General features: G+C 44.6%; 1 protein-coding gene across 1 annotated transcript in view; it reads left to right on the plus strand.

Moving 5' to 3' along the window:
- The window catches only part of LOC148220155 (uncharacterized), a 34,097-nt gene that overhangs the window by 9,985 nt on the left and 2,447 nt on the right, over positions 1–21,665 (plus strand). The window contains 1 exon segment of the mRNA XM_088155792.1: positions 17,048–17,085. Within this exon segment, the coding sequence (XP_088011918.1) occupies positions 17,048–17,085 (38 nt within the window).

The following is a 21,665-nucleotide window of genomic DNA, read 5'->3' on the forward strand; positions in this document are numbered from 1 at the left end:
ATCACCAGCTTCAGGAGATGTTTCTTTATTTCTCCATTCATCCTCTCAACCTGGCCCGAACTTTGTGGGTGCCAGGGGATATGGAGGTTCCACTGTATCCCTAAAGCAGTCATAACTCCTTGAAGAATTTTTCCTGTAAAATGAGTTCCCCTATCTGAATCTATCGCTTCCACCATCCCATATCTTGGAATTATTTGTTCCAAAAATATTTTAACAACTGATCCTGTAGTTGCTGACACAGTTGGAAATGCTTCTGGCCACCCGGTTAATTGACATACTATTACCAGAAGATATTTAAATCTTGCCACTCGAGGTATTTCAGTAAAATCCACCCGGCATCTCTGGAAGGGACGTACTGCCCAACGCCTCCCTCCCCTGGCCAGTTTCTTTGTAACTTTGTTGTTGGTTTTAGCACAAGTTAAACAACATTCAATAGCTCGCTTTGCCAGGCTAAAGAGACCAACAGCAGCGTTCATTTTGAGGAAGGCTTCTGCCAGTCCTCGGGAGCCCCAATGACTCCCTTCATGAAGTTGTTTTAACAATTGTAGGGCTAGAGCTTTTGGTATCCACTGCTTACCATCCCTTGTAAACCAATTATTTTCTCTTTCCTCTGCCCCACTCTTTTTAATTATCTCAAGTTCCTCTGGTGGAAAAGAGAGTTTCTCTGGCAGCGGTGCAGTTACTGGGAGCATAGGCAGGATCTTAGAGACTTCTGGCAACAATGCAGCTTTGCGAGCTTCTTCATCAGCTAGTCGGTTTCCTATTGCCTCCTCCGACCATCCTGCCTGATGCCCCTTAATGTGGATTATCGCCACCTTTTTTGGTAAATTCACTGCCTCCAATAGGCGAGAGATTAAGTTCTCGTGAGCTAATGTCTTTCCTCTGCAGCTTAATAAACCTCTTTCTTCCCATAGTTTTCCAAATGCATGTATTACCCCATATGCATATTTAGAATCAGTAAAGATATTTACTGTCTTGTCCTGGTATAATTCATAGGCTCTCACAAGCGCGTACAGCTCTGCTGTCTGAGCTGACCAGGTGGCTGGTAACCTCCCCCCTTCCATTAATTGCTTTCCATTCACCATAGAGTATCCTGTAAATCGTTTCCCTTTTACCACCTTGGAGGACCCATCAATGAACACATTCTCTCCCTCAGGCCAGGGAATATCCCGTAGATCTTCCCTAGCCCGTGTCTGGAGGTCTATAACCTGGATACAATCATGGATTTCTTCCTGGCCCCCCTTTTCTCCAGGGCCATTTAAATAAGAGGCTGGATTAAAAATTTCCCCACCTTTAAATTCTAAATCCTCCTGTTCCATTAAACAAGATTCATACTGTAATAATCGAGCACTCGTCATCCACTTAGAGGCTCTTTCAGTTAACAAAGCTTTAATCTGATGTGGGACTTGAACAATGAGATACCCTCCCCTTGTCAGCTTTCGGGCCTCAGCCACCATCAGAGCTGTGGCTGCACAGTTCTGCAGACAATGGGGCCAGCCTCTGGCCACCGGGTCCAACAACTTAGAAAAACAGGCAACAGGCCTCCGTGTTCCCCCATGCTCTTGCACCAAAATTCCTTTAGCATGACCCTGTTTGACATCCACATATAGCTGAAATTCTTTTTCTGCATCTGGAAGAGCCAAGACTGGGGCCTTAACCAATTTGTCTTTTAATTTCTTAAAGCTTTTCTCTCCTTCTGGTGTCCATACCACGACATTAGGACTGTTTTGGGTTAAAAAGTTATATAAGGGTCTGGCCACCACAGAAAAATCCTCGATCCATGCTCTACAGTGCTGCCCGAAACCCCAAGTAAAACACAAACTAACAGAGTGTCAGCTTATGCGGTGCTTTATTCAGGGCCCGGGGACATGCGGACTCGCGTCCCAAGTCAGGATCCCACTGGTTCCCTCTTTAGAAGGTTTTTTTATACCCTTTTTACAAATGGTTTATGTGCAGAAGTACACATTCTTCTATAGATACATTCACCTTGAAGATAGCATTTTGCGTCATAAATCTTACATGGTTGCTTATCTTAGGACTATAGTGTTCTCCCCCTCAATCTCTCTCTTATGCCACTGCCCACCACCAGTACTTTATTTATGTTTATACTTTAACCTTATCACTAACGGTTCTGCATGCTCTCAGCACAGCACATTCCTAAGTTAGTTTCCCAGGGCCTACTCTGGGAACTGCAGTCTTCAAGCCTTAGCATTACTACTACTATTATGGTTTATACACTTTATATTCTAATATTCAGGATTTCTAGTCCATACGGTAACAACTCCCCCCTTTTGAGCATTCTTCAGAGTCTTCTGCAAGGATGCTCCATTCTTCCAAGTGATAGTTTCTAGATATGATGGTGGAGGGTTGTTTCAGGAAGTTGGTTGAATCACTTCTTTTCGAGTCAGGGCCTTCATGATTTGCCGTGTGTGTGTTCCTTCTTTAGCAATTATTCCTAAAAGACATCTATACATAATCACAATTACTACAATGATTATTACAATCATTATTCCATTTTGAATAATTGAGGATAACCAACCAGAGACCTGGATTCCCAAAGAACTGAATAAAGCTCCAACCCAATTATGTTCTGCATCCTTTTGTACTTCATGTATGTTTAATTCAATTCGCTCCAATTGACCTATATCCTTTTCTACTTCCTTCGTGACATTTGGGATATGTACACAACAGTGATCATCCCTTCTTTGTAAATATCCACAAACTTCGTGTTCCTTTAATAAGAGCAGATCTAATGCCATTCTATTCTGGATTGTCATCCTGGTTGTGGCTTGTAATTGTAGATTAAGATCTCTAAATCCCTTTTTTGTTACTGCTGCCAATCTTTCCATCTGCTCTAGTAATTTATATAACATTTCCCGGTTTCTATATGTAGATACAGGTGCAAATAAAGATTCAAGCATCCAACCGAATTTTACACTTTCCCCTGGCTCGTGCCATTTATTCTCTAGATTTACTGTTTCGACTGTCTTAGGGCTTAATCCTCTTTTCGCCCTTTTCTCTTGGTCTTCCTTGGTTAATTTGGACTGTTTCCAAAATGGGCATAAGGTTGGTATCCCTAACGTTATTTGAGTAATCGGACCACCTATCGGTAAATGTGTAGTCCATTGGCCATGTCCCATTACCCAGACTGAATTTCCGGGGCTTCGTACTGTGGTTGATTGACAATCTTTTCCGAGCTCCTTTTAATTCTCCCGTTATTGTATGGTTGTATCTCTGACATTCACATCCCCATTTTAACAACACCCGGACGGGTACTAATCCAATTTGGGATTTTGGGGTATCACAGGTTATGACTTTATTACAGTTCCAACCTGATATTTGGGCTAGTCTGTTGTGGTGCACTGTTTCAGCTCCGAGGACCCCTGGATGTTCCTGTTTTCTTGACCACTCGATACACCAGTGTATTGATCCAATATAACTATAGGGTTCCCGTAGGCTAGGACCCCAAATTGCTTTCCATTGCTCCCATTCTTCTTTCCCTTCTTGACACACTATCTCATGATAATAATCTACTACAGGTTTTCTCCTTTTCTGATTTACTTCAAATGTGCACCACCCAACATTTTTGTATTGACCTATTTCAGTAAATACAGAATTTGGTAATTTTAAACATTCCCATCTTTGCCCTGGGGTTGACCATCGTCTTCCATAGGTATAAACCTCTTCTACTATTCTAGTGCGATTTCGTAGCTCTCTGTGGCATTTTCTCGTTCTATTTACTATTTTTGGGGGCATTTCTCCTAATGGGATGATTCCCCACGGTATAGGGTCACTTGCTGCCTTTGGCAAGGGCAAACACGCTGTTATCGCTGTTACATTTTGCATTTTCCCAAAATCCCTAATTAATCCCACTACCAAATTCTCTTGCCTCAATTCCTGTTTCACATTTTACATTTCTTTTGCTTGTTGGACCGTTCTAGTTTCTCTCATCCTGCAAAGATTCCCTAATTTGAGAGTGCAATTGATTCTCAATGAAGGACCATCCCACATGTCAACTCTCATACTTGTGGGTGTTACTTGTATTGGATAAGAATGCCCTTTTGTCTTAAAACCCTCCGCCAAAATTTTTACATCTAAGTTCCCATAATCGAAGCTTTCCCTGATCCATACCATGCATGAAAATTGACCACCCTGAGCTTTTTGCAAGTGTGAGATCATTAGGGTAGTATTACCTTTCTGTTGTTTCATATCCCAAATTGTCACAATCCCTTCTGAAAATACCTTATTTGTAGTGATCAATTTCCATTTCGTCTTTACTTCATCGAATCCAGCTCCCTGGTCATCAGAAAACAAACAGGTTAGATTTACATTTGCCCCTTGTGGTACAATCACTGTTGGTTTAGGAACAGTAACTTTAACAAAGGCATCTCCGATACGAGCAATGCTCAACATTAACATCGCAATCAAGGCCTTGCCCTGAACACCAGTTTTGTGTCGGTTAAAGGTTGGACTTCCCATCGTGACGGGACTTTCTTGATTCGGGTGTAGTGTATCCAATTGTCGATCCCTTGGACCTTTACGGCTGTGTATGTAGTCATAATCACTTGTCGGGGACCGTCCCATGTTTCTTTTAGTGGTTCCACATTCCAGTTTTTTATGTAGACTTGGTCTCCAGGCTGTATATCGTGGACGGGATTCTCCAGAGGCAAAGGTCGATTCCACTGCAACGCCCCCCGTAGTGCTGTAAGAGTCTTATTGAGAGACAAAATGTAATTTAACAGTACCTGATCTCCCACCACATTCGGGTCCCTTTTGTAAGTTGCAGCATGATAGGGTTTGCCGTATAAAATTTCATACGGACTTACTCCTACCTTGTCTCTAGGTTTGATCCTGACCCTTAACAGAGCTAAAGGTAATGCTTGAGGCCATTGTATCTTTGCTTCTTGGCAGATTTTCTTAATTTGGCCTTTTAGTGTCTGATTCATCTTTTCTACTTGTCCACTAGACTGAGGTCTCCAAGGTGTATGGAGATTCCATGTTATCCCAAGTACCTTAGCCACTTCTTGCACTATTCCTGCCACAAAATGAGGTCCCCTATCTGAGGACATCCCTAGTGGGATTCCAAACCTAGGGATGATCTCTCGAAGTAAAGTTTTAATCACTTCTTTTGCTTGGTTTGTTCTACATGGGAATGCCTCTGGCCAGCCTGAGAAGGTACATACATAGACTAAAACATACTTATACCCCTGTGCTTTTGGTAATTCTGAAAAATCTATCTGCCAATAATCTCCTGGCTGTGGGCCTATTTGCAATTTTCCCATTTGCACTTGCCTACGTGTCACTGGGTTGTTCTTAATACAAACTGGACACATTGCATTGATCCTTTTGGCCATTGTTAACATCTGATTGGAGATTATTTCTTGTTTTAGAAATTGCACTAAAGCTTCTGCTCTCCAATGGCATTTGTTATGTTCAATTTCTAATATAATTTTCATTATTTTTGTTGGCAATATCACTTGTCCTACGGCAGTTACATACCATCCGGCCACATTCTTCTTAGCTTGTACTAGCCGTGCTAATTTTTCGTCTTCTGGTAGGTATACTGGTACTTCGTCCATAAAAGCTTCTGCAGGGTTGGTACGTGCTGGTAGCAACGCCATTTGGGTCCATACCTCGCGAGCAGCCTGTCTGGCTGCTCTGTCAGCCAGACGATTTCCCTGGAATGCTCTTTCTTCTCCCTGCTGGTGTCCTTTTACATGCATTACTGCTACCGCCTGGGGCTTATGTACTGCTTCCAGTAGTTGCACAATTTGTTCTCGGTGTTTAATTGACGAACCTTGTGAATTTAATAGTCCTCTCTCCTTCCATAATGCCCCATGTACATGTATTACCCCAAATGCATATTTAGAATCAGTCCAAATATTTACTCTTTTCCCTTGACTCAATTCCAAGGCTCGGATGAGGGCTTGGATTTCAGCTTTTTGTGCTGATGTTCCGGGAGCCAAGGCTCTGGCTTCTATAACCTGTCTTAGAGTTACCACTGCATACCCGGCGTACCTGGTTCCATTTTCCACGAAACTAGATCCATCGGTATACAGCTCCCATTCAGGTTCGTCTAAGGGCTCATCCTTTAGATCCTTGCGGGTAGCGTATACCTGTTCGATGGTCTCTACACAGTCGTGTACCAGGTTGCCTTCTTCTTGGGTGGCTCTAAGAAATTCGGCCGGATTGAGATGGTTAGTTACCTTTATTTCAACATCATCATGTTCTCTAAGGATTGCCTGGTATTGCAGCATACGGCTAGAGGAGAGCCAATGCCCCCCTTTTTGTTCCAAAACTGCTATTACCATATGTGGGACAAACACTTCCATTTTCTGCCCCATAGTTAGTTTTCTAGCTTCTTGTATCAGAAGCACTGTTGCAGCAACAGCTCTAAGGCAGCCAGGCCATCCAGCGCTTACTGGATCCAGTTGTTTTGAGAAGTATCCCACCGGGCGCTTCCATGTTCCCAATTTTTGTGTCAGCACCCCAATCCCCAGTCTTTGCCTCTCATTTACATATAGTTGAAAGGGTTTTGTGAGATCTGGCAACCCTAATGCAGGTGCCTCTTTTAGAGCTTGCTTCAAGTTCTGAAATGCCTTTTCTTGTATTTTATTCCATTTAAATTCAGGATTTTTGACTGCCTCATACAGAGGTTTTGCTTTTAGTCCAAATTCTGGAATCCACAACCGGCACCACCCTGCCATTCCTAAAAAGGACCTTAACTCTTGTGGATTTCGAGGTGTCGGTATAGCACATATTGCCTGGATCCGGTTCACCCCTAATTTCCGAACTCCTTGTGATATCTCGCATCCCAAATAAATGACTTGTGTTCTTACCAGCTGGGCCTTTTCTTTTGACACTCGGTATCCAGCTTGTCCAAGCATGTTGAGGAGTTCAATGCTGAGTCTTCGACAGATGTCTTCTTCTGTTGAGGCTAGAAAAATATCATCTACGTACTGTAGAAGAATAAATGAGAAAGGTGACTCCTTTACCTGGGTTAGTCTCCATTCTTCCAGTTCCCGGGCTAGTTGGTTTCCGAAGATGGTTGGAGAATTCTTGAATCGTTGTGGTAAACGTGTCCAGGTGAGCTGTCTTTTCCGTCCTGTGGCAGGGTTTTCCCATTCGAAAGCAAAAATTTTCCTACTTTCAAATGCCAAAGGGATACAGAAGAATGCATCTTTCAAGTCAATTACTGTGAACCATTTAAATTTCTCCGAGACAGCTGTTAGCAATGTATATGGATTTGCTACTACTGGATGAATATCCTTTGTTATATTATTGATTGCCCTCAGATCTTAAACTAACCTGTACTTACCATTGGACTTCTTTACCGGAAATATGGGGGTATTGAATTCTGATTCACATTCCTGTAATATCCCTAAACTAACAAACTGATCTATTAAGGGTGCTACTCCTTTCCGAGCCTCTAGTTTCAGAGGGTACTGCCTTATCCGTACGGGTTGTGCTCCTTCCTTCAATTCCACAACTACCGGTTGTGCTGCTTTTGATTTTCCAGGAATTCCTGTTTCCCATACCCATGGTACCACAGCCTGTTCTATTTTTGTGGGGATTTCTGTTGCCTCTACTTCTTTCACTGTAAATAATTTGGCTATATTATCTTCTGGAATTTCTAATTTTACTCTTCCTTTTTCAAAGATTATTTTTGCCTCTAACATTGATAACAAATCCCTCCCCATTAATGATTCTGGGCTATTTGGCATGTATAAAAATTGATGATCAAATTCTTTCCCCCCAAACTTTATATCCAACGGACGTAAAAATGCCCTTTCTTCCACCTGTCCTGTAACCCCTACCACCCGAATGGTAGAATCACTTAGAGGTCCTAATTTGGTGTTAATTGCAGAATATGTAGCCCCCGTATCTACTCTAAATTCCAATGGTTCCCCGTCTACTTCTAAAACTACCTTCAGATCCCGATCTAGTCAGCTTTGATTCTGGTAGCTTCCCATCATAAAGGCTTGGGCGACACCTTGTGGCCCTCCCTGAACTGCACTTGAATTATTTATCAACCCCTCCCTGCTATTCAGCCCGAATCCCATACCTTGATTAAGTGGACATTCGTTTTTCCAGTGTCCTCTGTTCTTGCACAAGGCACACTGATCCAATCCCAATCTCATTTTTCCTTGTCCCATTTGTAATTGGTTTGGGAATCCCCTTCCACCCATCGAAATTCCTCCCCTAGCCATTCCTCGCCCCCGTCCGCGCCCCCGGCCACCTCCCCACATACCATTCCCCGTTATCTGCTGTAGTACTGCCAACATACTAGCTTGTTGCTTCTTAGCAGTCTCTTTTTCCCTATTATTATACACCTTCCACGCAACTTCTAAAAGTTTATCCAAATTCCGTGTATCTTCCCCTTCTAATTTCTGCAACTTTTTCCGAATATCCTCTTGGGATTGTCCCATAAAAATTAAAGCTAGCTGCAATTTCCCTGATTCCCCTTCAATTTCTAAACTGGTATATTTTCGAGCAGTTTCCTTAAGCCTTTCTAAGAAAGCTGACGGGGACTCATTTTTCTCCTGCCTTACTGAATACAACTTGGACCAGTTTAACGTCTTAGGTATCCCGCTCCGTATTCCTTCTATCAACAATTCTTGATAAGCCTTAAGTCTATGGTAACCCCCTGTTGAATTAACATTCCACTCTGGATCCTTCCGCGGCACCAAATCATTTAATGTACCGTCCGCTATTTGCAACCTAATCATTTCTCGTGCCTTTTCCCTCATAGCTTTAAACACCATCTCTTTCTCAGTAGAGTCCATTATTGTATCCAGTAAGACCTGTAAATCATTCCAGTCTGGATTCTGTGTTTTAATCACCATTTTCACTACCCTTGCCGTCCGTTCAGGATCCTCCCGATAAGCCCCCGCAGACTGCTTCCAAATTAACAAATCATTAGGAGAAAAAGGAACTTTCACCATTACTCGTTCCCCGTGGGGTCCAACCGCTTCCCGCAACGGAGCCATCAATTGTGCACCCCTTTTTCCCTTCTTCTCCCGCCCGCTACGGGTCCTTTCACATAGAGGAGCACGCGGCTTATCAACGACTTTTCCTTTCTCTAAATCCCCTCCCTTTTCTTCCCCATTCACCTCTTCTTCCGACTCACTCGGTTCACTCTCCTTCGGGGGGGGGGGCACTAGGTGCTACCAACAGAGAAACATCCTCCTCAGGGTCTGACAACTTAACAGAATACTCCTTCCCTTTTTGCCACCCTTTGCAGCCCGCACAACCATCTGTTGCTGTTTTTAAGACCATAATGCCACACTCCTTCTGCCATTCTGGCTTATTTTTCAAACAATAAAACAAATCAAGATACGGAATTCCTTCCCATTTCTCATTATTTTGTAAGAAGTGCATAAGAGGAGTTATAATATCAGGATTTAGAGTACCATTTCTGGGCCATTGCATACCCTCAGGTTCGTATTGGGGCCACACATGATTACAAAAATCAATCAATTTCTTTTTACTCAGTTCTTGACCAAATTTCCCCACCTTCCAATGTTGCAACAAACAGCCCAAGGGTGAATCATTCGGAATTTCCATCCCCGAACTAGCCAGAGCTTTAAAGGTTTTAAAAGGCATCATAACACTCACACTCACACACTTTACTATTATTTCCACACTCACACACCCTTTACCACAATTCTTGCCTTTCTCGTCGCCGCGAGTGGCAAGTGCTGGATCTGCGCAATCACTGTTGCGTCTGACGACCAGCGCCTAGGCTTCCTTTTCCACAACCTTTAAGACGTCCTTTGCCCCCGGTGCGGGATCACCGTCCCGTCTTAATCGGTGGGCTTTCCCTTTCAATAAAGAATAAAGCACCTTGCGGGCTTACCTCACAGTCGTCCGTCAGGCGCGGGGTCGGGCACGGGTTGATGTCTCCCCAGAAATCACCTGGTGCCGGCGTGGAGTAGATCAGCTCGCGAACCGCCCCTGTCGCCCCCGGAGTCCTGCCGCGGTCGCCAAAACTGCTGCCCGAAACCCCAAGTAAAACACAAACTAACAGAGTGTCAGTTTATGCGGTGCTTTATTCAGGGCCCGGGGACATGCGGACTCGCGTCCCAAGTCAGGATCCCACTGGTTCCCTCTTTAGAGGGTTTTTATACCCTTTTTACAAATGGTTTATGTGCAGAAGTACACATTCTTCTATAGATACATTCACCTTGAAGATAGCATTTTGCGTCATAAATCTTACATGGTTGCTTATCTTAGGACTATAGTGTTCTCCCCCTCAATCTCTCTCTTATGCCACTGCCCACCACCAGTACTTTATTTATGTTTATACTTTAACCTTATCACTAACGGTTCTGCATGCTCTCAGCACAGCACATTCCTAAGTTAGTTTCCCAGGGCCTACTCTGGGAACTGCAGTCTTCAAGCCTTAGCATTACTACTACTATTATGGTTTATACACTTTATATTCTAATATTCAGGATTTCTAGTCCATACGGTAACATACAGTACCCCACCAACCCTAAAAACTGCCGTAACTCCTTTTTAGTCTGGGGTAATGGTACCTGGAAAATCCCTTGTATCCTTTCTGGATCAATACACCGTAACCCTTCGGACAGAATGTGTCCCAAATATTTGACCTTCTTTTTTACTAACTGTGCTTTCTTTTTGGATACTCTAAGTCCCTTTTTTTGCAAGAAAATTAAGCAGCTTTACAGTAGCCTCTTCAACCACCTTTTCCTGTTCCCCTGATAAGAGCAAATCATCTACATACTGCAACAACTTGACTCCTAAGGGTGGAGTAAACTCTCTTAATATTTTCTGCAAAGCTTGCCTAAACAGAACTGGTGACTCTGTATATCCTTGAGGGAGTACTGTCCATGTCAATTGTTGTTTTATCATTTTCCCTCCTTCCTCCTGTTCCCACTCAAAAGCAAAATACTGTTTACTATCTTCTGTGATTGGACACCCCCAGAAAGCATCCTTCAAATCCAGTACAGAATAATACTGATGTGAAGAAGGGATTTGATTCAGGATTGTGTATGGATCTGGAACTGTGGGATGCTTTGGTTTGACAATCTCATTTATTATTCTTAAATCCTGCACCATTCTGTAGGTTCCATCTGGTTTCTTAACTGGCAGGATAGGAGTGTTATAGGGAGACATACACGACTCTAAAAGACCTGCTTTTAGCAGGGACTCAATAACAGGCTGTAACCCCTTCTCTTTCCCTCCCTTGAAAGAGGGTATTGCTTTTTAGACACCACTTGTCCTGGTTGCTTCAAAGTAATTTGGAGAGGCTCTATGTCCAGTTTCCCATATTTCCCTGGAGCTGCCCATACTTCCGGATTTATTTTAGCATAAGCCTTCTCAGACATTTTACACAAAGATATCACAGTTTCAGACTCAGTGTCACTTCTTACAAGGCTAATTTGCATTCCCATTCTAGCCATCAAATCTCTTCCCAGTGAATTACAATCACAATTAGGAACAAACAAGAATTCACGCAGTTCAAATCTGTCCCCCACATCTATTAACAGCGGTTGAATAAAATGCACTCGCTCATCCTTCCCGCTCACTCCTTGAATAACCAAGGATCTTTTTGACAATTTCCCCCCCTTAGGTATAAAATTTAAGGTGGACCGAGAGGCCCCGTGTCTACCAAAAAACACACCTCCTCTCGATCCGGACTCACCTTAAAAGTTATCAAGGGCTCCTGAGTGGTGGGTCCTTGGTATAATAGGAGCCCCTGACACCCCTAACAATCCATTTCCATTATCCTCTGGACTTCCTCCTCCTGAGGGTCCAGTTGTTTCTGCGGACACTCGTTTTTCCAATGCCCTTCTGCCCTGCAGATAGCACACTGGTTCTTCACCGGCCGCTGTTTGGGTCGGCTGTCCCCTGCCGAGGAGGGAATCCCTCTGCCCCTTCCTTGTGGCCGACCCCGTCCCCTCTGTCCCTGGGGACCCCTTGGACCCTGTGATTTCTTCCTCCGGGGCTGCAAAAACTCTGCCATCATCTTTGCTTCAGCTTTTGCCTTTTCCTCATCCCTTCTTACATATATCTGCTGTGTTTTTCTAACCAATTCCTCTAGAGGCTTATTCTGCCACTCTTCATCCTTCTGTACTCCTTTCCGTATATCAGGCCAGGCTTTAGTAACAAATTGCACCTTAAGCAATGTGTTGAAGGCTGGCCCTTCAGGATCCATCCCCCCGTGCTTCCTCAAGGCATCTCTAATCCTCTCCAACCAATGAGGGCTTTCCTGTTTCTCCTGTTCTAACGACATAGCCTTAGCTATGTTGTTAGTTCTGGGAGCCACTGACTTGATTGCCCTAATCAAATAAGCACGGTAATCACGGTGAGCCAGACTGGCCTGGTTATTTGGGTCCCACTGGGGGTCTGCCTGGGGGATGGCATCATCCACCGTAGGTGCATTGGGTCCAGCCCCCCCTGCTGCTTGTGGATGTTCATCCTCCCACAGCTGCCGAGCTTTCTGCAAAATCATTCGTTTCTCTGATGACCCAAACAAAATTCCCAAAAGAAAATCCCAATCTTTCCATGTATAATCCGCATTTCCCAAATATTCCTCTATCTTTTCCCCCACCCCTATGGGATCATTCAAATATGGGGGTAATTCTTTTTTCAACCCTCTTGTATCCTGGGTAGTAAGTGGTACAATTATAAACCCAAATCCTCCCCCTTGACCCCCCAAAGGAACTTGACAGAGTGGCATCTGGTGTACCCCAGTCTCTTGGGGGGCTTCTGATGCCCTAAACTGAGTTCCTCTTCTAGTTCTGGGGGATGATACAACATGCTGCTCCCCTCCCCCTACACCATCATCCTTCTCAGGTGAGGCTGTAGGAATAACATTTCCCTGATCCCCTTGCTCTGAAAGTTGAGGATACAGACGACCTGCAGCTGGCTCTGGGTCAGCTAGCAACACTGGAGGACAAGACGGGGGAAGGTGCTGAAAAACATTCCAATCCTCACCACTTTCCTCTAAATACCTTCACAAAATTCGACACAAATGAATTTTATCTGTTCTATAAGTAGCCATATAAGTCCCCTTGCCAACTTATACTCTGGCCACACAAAATAACAATATTTTACCATAATTTCCATAGTTACTTCTGGGTGAATATACAATCTCTCCCAAGACCTCAGCATTCACCCCAAGGGACTCTCCGGGGGTATTATGGGATCGTCATCCCATTTGCCGGGGCCCCTTCGCGGCTTCACCTTTCCAACCCTCTCTGGGTGCCCCGTTTTACCTGTGCTACCCACCATGGGTGCCCTCCCAGGTTTGCTCCCCGAAGATCCCATTTTACTCACCGGTGAGATTTTCAGTGGTCCTTCCCTGCGGACTCTTCACGGACCCCCCTGGTCCGCCACTCGTCTGTCTCCTGGACAGTCTCGGGAACCCAATCAATCGCCCGGTGCCGGCCGGCACCAAGGGGAGCTGATCACCGAAACTGGGTGAGGCGCGCCTTCAGCTCCGCTCGCCGCCCGCCGCCCCGGAAGGTGGAAAGATCCCGGACGAGCCCCCAAAATTGTCAGGAAAATTAATCCACAAACACCAGAGGTTTATGTCCAAAAAGGAGACAGAGGAGTCCTTTTTGCTTTATTCGAATAAAGGGAGAGGCCATGGGACATTCCCCTGGGATCTCTCAAATTTTCGGAGGACACAGCCTCCTTTTTATCCTATTTTCCCGGCCGCATTTCCCTCTCTCTTTCCCCATTGGCTGAGGTACTTGAGAGGCACAGACTTCCCGGAACGCCTGATACCTGAAATTCCCCTCTAATGCATAACCCTCCCTTTTAATTTTTAATTCTTACAGAATTCATAGTTTCCCCCCCCCCCGTTGCTTCTTTCATCTTTCGATATCCAATTTCATTTATCAGCAGCCCTACAGTTTGTTTGTAAAGGCAAATATCTCTTTCCATTCATCAATCAGTCGAATCCATCCCATTGTTTCTTTTATCTCTCAGTGCTAGCCTTATCTATAGGCTGATCTACAACTCATTTGTAAAGACAAATTCAACATTCCTCTCAGTTGGGCTTCTTTTGCTGCTCTGCTGTAGGGAAGCCCAGAGCCAGTGTGTGCCCCGCCAGGAGCTGGGACTGTCCTCCTTTCCCACCAGGGGGCTGGCCCCACCCTCTACACAACCCGGATCCGAAGGACCAGCCAGTGACGGTGAGAAAAGCCCGAGGAGTCTTTTTCCATACTGCATTCGGGAACCAGATTGCTAGTGCCCAACCCCCACCATACCTCCACCATTGCTCCAGCTTTGTGCTACACTGTAGCCTTTCACCCTCTGCCTGCCAAGAGATCCTGCCATTCCAGCTTGCTTCTCCTGAGTTTCCTGCTACAGCTCCTTTTGCTATCGAGAGGGCACTGGGATCGGCTGCCCCCGTGTGGAGGGAGCAGAAAACACAGAAGAAAGTTTCCCTGCATCCTCAGAACAACCTCCTTGGAAAAAATCATAGCTTAGAGATAAGAAATGGATTGTGAAATGATGAATACAAAAGGAATTTAGCTTCCCCCCTTTGGAAGACCCTCTTATCTGTCTTTAATATTAGTGGTCCATTTTCTTTTAGTATCCATAGGCCAGCTTTGAATGCAAAATCCCTCAGGGATTGGTCAGAAAGTAGAATTCCCTTGGTAATTGGTGCAAATTGTAAAACCCTCAAAAGTTATCAAAACCCCTGTAAAACAATAGCCGTTGGTATATGCTAGATAGGATGCCTTCATAGAATAAACTATGGATTTGTGCCTCTCTGCATATGCTGATCTCTTTTCCCCGCTGGTCTGAGAGCTCACCGCGAGCCACAATTCTATCTGGGCAAGGCTCGGGAATTTGCTCCGTCGCTGAGGGCTGCGAAAGCAGCCTCAGGGATCCCAAAGGGACCCCAAACCCCACCAGTGACACCCCCGGAGGTTCATAAAGGAAACCCCTCCTCCATATCATCCCACCGGCTGCGCCCCGCCATTACCGCATGGTTCCGCTCTGCCCACCAGGAGCCAGCCAGGGCCCCTGCTGGCTGTGACCATAGCTACACCAAAGGGGAAAGTGCCTGCAGCCAAGAAGGCTGTTACTGGGTTTCTGGTTCTGGTTGTTGTCGTTGCCATTGTTGTTGTTTGTTTTTTCTTCTTATATATACTAGTAAAGAACTGTTATTCCTTTTCCCATACCTCTGACTGAAAGCCCCTTATTTTCAAAATTATAATAATTTGGAGGGAAAGGGGTCATATTTTCTATTCCAAGGGAGGCTTCTGCCTTCCTTAACAGACACCTGTCTTTCAAATCAAGGCATAAGTTTAGCAAATTAGCATAATTGACAGGAATCCCCAATAAATGCAGATGATGAAGTAATTCCCCCTCTTGGTTCAACCCCTTTCTGAAGTCCCTCTTTCTTGCTAGTTGTTTATGGGAAATTGTCTTGGGAAGGTGTCTTGTCCTAGATTCCCATAAAAAGTGAGATCACGAATTTGTTTATCTAATAGGAAAAGTACTGAAGTACTGAAGTTAGGAAACTATATAACTATATAATAACAGTCTACAGAGATACGAATATATATGAAGAATATATAAAAGTAAAAATTATTTTAGCATCATAGAGACCAATGAGAAGGTGATTGTTTATCTGTAACAAAATTAAATAAAAGGGAACTTGCATAAGAAAAAGACAGAGACAAGGAGAAAGATAACACCTGCCAAGCCAAACACTATTATACTGCATCAGTGTATTATTTTCATGGTTGATATATATATATTTTTATATTTAGATTTTCCTTTGCATTTAAACTCATCACCAACAGTGCTCCATCCCTCAAATAATCTTTGTGTCCTCCTCTGGATGCACTCTAACAGGTCAATGGCCTTCCTGTGCTGGAGATCCCAGAGCTGGATACAGTACTTCATGTGAGATCTCATGAGGGCAGCTCAGAGGAGAATCACCTCCCTCGACCTGCTGGGCACACCTCTTTTGATGCAGCCCAGGACGCATTTGGCCTTCTGGGATGCAAGCACACACTGTTGGCTCATGTCCACTTTTGTGTCCACCAGAACCCTCAGGCCCTTCCCTGCAGGGCTGGTCTCAATGAGTTCTTCTCCCAGTCTGTACTCATATTTGGGATTGCCCTGACCCAGATGCAGCACCTTACACTTGGCCTTGTTGAACTTCACAGGGTCCTTGGGGCCACTTCTTGAGCTTGTCCAGCTCCCCTTGGATAGCATCCCTTCCTTCTGTTGTGTCAACTGCACGACTCAGCTTAATTTCACCTGTAAATTTGCTGTGGATGGACTCTATCTCACTTTCTGTGTTAAAGATATTAAAGAGCACCAGCCCCAAGACAGAGCCCTGAGGGGCACCACTCATCACTGGCCTCTACTTGGACATAGAGCCATTGACCACAACTCTCCTGTGGTAACTGAGACTGACAGCACTGTGGATTTAATTAGCATATGCAGTTTCATAACCAGGATGCCTTGGCAAGAGCAAACAGAGCTTTAAAGATTACAAGAAGATCGGATCACGTCTAGCTGACAGGAAAGAAGATGTAACTAAATAGAAATGTAAAGTTTGTCTGTGTGATGTTTAACCCAATGAATGTAGTAAAAAATTACTAGCCTTCCTGTAAATGGTATATAAGCACATGTAGCTTACAGTAAAATTTGGATTCTGATCACGAATTAGTAGTCCCTGTCTGTCACTGGTGGGATTTGGGTCTCCGAGAGACCCCCCAAGACTGTCTCAGCAGTCCTCAGCGACAGGGCACGCTTCCAAGCCTTGCCCAGATAGAATCTGGTTTGCAGCATGCCCTCAGGCCAGCAGAGTGAAAAGATCGGAACATGAAGAGAGGCACAATTCCATAGTTTATTCTATGAAGGTATCCAGTCTAGCATATTCAATGGGTGGGGTTTCTAAAGGGCCTTTTATATGTTTTGGGGGGTCTTACATTTTGCACCAATTACCAAGGGAGTTCTAAATACTAACCAATCCACGAAGGATTTTAGATTCAAAACTAGCCTATAGATACAAAAGGAAAATGAATCACTAATATTACAGAAAGATAACAGAGGGGTCTACCAAGGGGGGGGCTGGATGCCTTTTGGTATTTGTCACTAAGCAAGCAGTTTCTTATCTTTAAGATATCGTCTTCCATGGGGCCTGTTCTAGGGACACAGAGAGGTTTTCTACTTTGGGAATGTTTTCTGCTCCCTCCGCACCTGTCTCTTTCGCAATCGTCGATAATTGGTGCTCCCTTGTGAGGAGAAGAACCAGCCTACCTGACGGCAATCGGCAAGCCCCTGGAACTGATCGTGTCAGTGAGAAAACTGCGTCTGGGCCAACAATCATCTGTCCTGCTGTGACATGACAGGTGAGCTGGGGGAACTGAACTATGGGACAGAGAGATGTCTATAAAACCATGCTCGCTGATCTGGATGTAAGAGTCGGTCCAGAATTTTTCCCTCATATGCCTCACAACAGTTGCAAGGATAGAGGCTAAGACCCCGAGGACCCCCCACCCAGTTCTGGCCTGGTTGGCTTTGGACAAGAGTTTCTGGCCTGGTCGAGGTGGGTGCTTGCCAAGGGACTGTTTGCAGGTGCTTGCTGTGCTTCATGGTACACTGCTCTTGAGCAGGCACTAGCTGGAATGGCAGGTTCTGTACACCTGTTTCTTGGAGCAACCCTCACAATAGTCCATAAATCTCCCCACCTCTTGGCCAGACACCACTTGCTTTGGAAAAGGACTATAAAAGTGACTCTCTGAAGAAGATTTTTGAGATCTCCCCACAGAAGACACGTCTATTGGCTGGGACCATGAGGACACCGGAGTCTATTGACCAGACCACAGGATGACCATCTCATCTGTTGGTAGCTATTCCCCATTCCCCCCTTTTTCTCTCTCTCTCTCTTTACTTTGTTTCCTCTAACTCTCCCTCTATCACAAAACTGAGTTGTTGACACTCAATAAAGTGCATTTTGCTGTGAGCAAACTGATTTTGTCCCTTGCTGTTGTCTTTTGCACCCCTGAGATCAAAACGAACCATCACCGCCCCTGCCTGTATTAACAGTAGATTGTGACACTGGGGAAGCATTGCTCCCCCCATCCCCAAGCACGACCTTAAGTCACTTTTACAATGGGTGTCACGCATGTTTCCCAATACCACTCCTTCTTCTATTGTCACCCTCTGCTACTGGGACAAAGTCGGCATTTTGCTCTACGACCTGTCCACTCTCCCTGGCCATGAGCCGGAGTTATAAATGCTTCCTGCATGGAGGGAGATCCCTGCAACAGTCCTTCACAAATATTAAACAGGCTCCCCAGGAGCCCTATATGCAGTTTGTGGACACATTAAAACAAACACTGGAGAGACAAATTGATAATGATCAAGCAAGGGAGGTTGTATTCCTCAAACTGGCTATAGAAAGTTCAAATGAAGACTGTAAGCATCTCTTGAAATCCCTGCCCCCTGAACCTGAGCCCACATTGCTTCAAATGATAGAAGTCTGTAACTGCTTGGGAACATTGCAGCACACCACGGCAGTCACCTATGAGGCTGTGGGGCAAGGCATAGCTGAGGCTTTTGCTGCCCTCAAATTAGTCCCTGAAAGCAGTTGGTTTGTTTTGGTTGCGGGGAACCTGGGCACATTAAAAGAGACTGCAAAAAAGCATGAATACAAAAATCGAAGACCCCAGATATGTGCCCTCGCTGTCAGAAAGGCCCTCATTTTGCCAGTCAATGCCGCTCTAAGTTTCACCAGAATGGCCAGCCTTTACAACAGGGAAACTTCTTTCAGAACGCGGTGCTGCAACTTGTGCAGAAACAAATCCCACAGCCGATGCAGCAACCAGGAGCAACTTTCAGCTTTCAACCGGCCCTGTCCCCACCCACTGGACCATCACCGACCTACGTGCAGCCACCCTAGGCAGAGCAGGAGTGGACATATCAACCAGTAACACAGTAACGTTGTCTGACTGCACAGTTTTTTGTCTCCCTACAGGAATCTATGGACCGTTGGAACCCGGTTACCACATCTTGCTCATAGGTAGATCATCTACCTCGATTACAGGATTGTTTGTGCTGCCAGGAGTCATTGACTGACTCGGTTGGGGAGATAAAGATAATGAATTTGACCCCCCACCTGCCCCATGTGGTCCCAGTCGGGACCAATACAGTCCAACTCATAACTTTCTCGGCAGCATCCCTATCTGCACCCCCAATAGCTGAACAGAGGGGAGGCGGGTTTGGTTCCACAGGAGTCCCACAGATTCTTTGGACACAACGTATCACATCCCACATGCCAATGCAAAGTGACTGAAAGGCAGGGACATAGTCTTAACAGGCCTTATTGACACTGGTGCAGACATAACTGTTATCTCTAAAAATCAATGGCCCGGTGATTGGCCATTAACGACTGTGCCTCAGATGCTCTCAGGTGTGAGGGGGAATAGTCAAAGCCTGCAGAGCCAACACTTGGTACAGATTACAGGACCTGAGGGACGGATTGCTGCAGTCAAACCTTTTGTGTTGTCTGTCCCCCTGGTTTTGTGGAGGAGGGATGTGTTGACTCAGTGGGAAATTTTTATGCAGTCAAATTTTGCATAGGGGTCACTGGAACACGTGGCACCCTCAAACTGACTTGGAAAACTTCTGAGCCTGTGTGGATGAGTCATCGGCCCCTATCATTGCATAAACTGCTCGCATTAACAGAATTGGTTCAACCACAACTCCAGAAAGGGCATATAGTCCCTTCTACCAGCCCTAGAATTCTCCTGTGTTTGTTATTAAAAAACAAACAGGCAAGTGGAGTTTCCTCCAAGACCTGCGCAAAATTAATTCTGTAATGGAAGAAATGGGAGCCCTGCAGCCTGAGCTCTCCTCTCCTAGCATTTGACAGTCACTGATTTGAAGGATTGTTTTTTGTACATTCCTTTTCATCCTAATGATGCTCCAAAATTTGCTTTTTCAGTTCCTAGCACAAATATGCAGGCGCCCTTACAGCGATATCACTGGATTGTTTTACCTCAGGGCATGAAAAACTCTCCTACTAATTGCCAGTGGTATGTTCCTAAGGTCCTTAATCCTGTTCGTCAACAAATGTCTGATGTTCTTTTGTATCATTACATGGATGATATTCTAGTAGCAACTGAACAACAGGAGGTCATGGAGGAAGTCTTAGCCCTTGTCACCGAAGCTATGAGTCAGGCGGGGCTTTGCATTGCTTCTGAAAAGGTAAAAAAACACCCTCCATGGAGGTATTTGGGGTGGCACATTGGAGTCCATTCAATTTCTCACTAAAATCTACAAATTCAGACTAACATTCGCACCTTACATGGTGCACAAAAACTTTTGGGAGGGATAACTGGGAGGGCTCCTTATTAGGAATCTCAAATGCAGAGCTGAGTCCTTTGTTTGAACTGCTAAAAGGAGACTCAGACCTTTTTTCACCTAGACGACTCAATTCACAAGCTCAGCAAGAGCCGCAGGGCATCTGTGATGCCTTAGAGGGCACCTCAACTACCTTTCCTTTAATGGAACCCTAATGCACCAGACTCTTTGCTTATCACTGGATTTTTTTACCACACCAAGTGACCAAAACTACCAGTATCCAACATGAAATGATGGCAAAAGTGGTTGTTAAAGCCCGGCAGAGACTCACTTCTCTTGCAGGAGTGGATTTCCCCACTATTTTCGTGTCTCTTATCACCTTTTATTTGGATTGGATATTTCAGGAATCTGAGGCTATTCAGATGGCCTTTGCTGAATTGAGCAGACAAATTTCAATACACCCTCCAAAACATAAGCTTTTAACACCTTTTTTGAATTGAAAAAATTGAAAAATCAAAGAGAAGTGAGGTTCTACTTAAAGTCTTAGCAGTATTCACAGATGGTTCTGGTCGCTCTCATAAATCAGTGGTGGTATGGAGAGACCCCTATTCTGGTACCTGGAAATCAGATGTATCCATAGTAGAGGGGTCCCTCCAAATAGTTGAACTAGCTGCTGTTGTCAGAGCTTTTCAAAAATTTTTGGATCCCTTTAATCTGGTAACAGATTCAGCTTATGTTGCAGGAATTGTGATGAGAGCTGAAGCATCAGTTTTGAAAGAGGTTGAAAATTCACAACTCTTTTATTGGTGGCAGCTCCTTGTTTTTTCCTTAGAAAATAGAACATATCCTTACTTTGTTATGCATATTCGATCGAATACAACCCTTCCCAGATTTTTGACTGAAGGGAACAGGCAGGCTGATCTTTTAACAATGGCTGTACAAAATTCTGTCCTACCTAATAAGATGGAGCAAGCTAAATTGATCCATTCATTTTTTCACCAGAATGCTGCTGCTTTGATTCGAAACTTTGGCATTATTAAAGCCCAAACTTCAGAGATTATCGCTGTTTGTCCTGATTGCCAAAGGTGCTCTTTTCCCTCTGTTGCAGGAGGTGTTAATCTCAGAGGGCTTCAAAGCCTTCAAATCTGGCAGCCAGACATTACTTATTTTTCTGAGTTTGACCATTTAAAATACATTAATTCCTCTATTGACACCTTTTCTGGTGCTCTTTTTGCATCAGCCCATTTAGGGGCAACAGTTAAATATGTCTGTAGACACTTTACTGCTGCTTTTGCAACTCTTGGTATACCTTCTGAGGTGAAAACATATAACAGCCCAGCTTGTACTTC

This window comes from Sturnus vulgaris, chromosome W (assembly GCF_052056855.1).
Source record: "Sturnus vulgaris isolate bStuVul1 chromosome W, bStuVul1.hap1, whole genome shotgun sequence".
NCBI lineage: Eukaryota > Metazoa > Chordata > Aves > Passeriformes > Sturnidae > Sturnus > Sturnus vulgaris.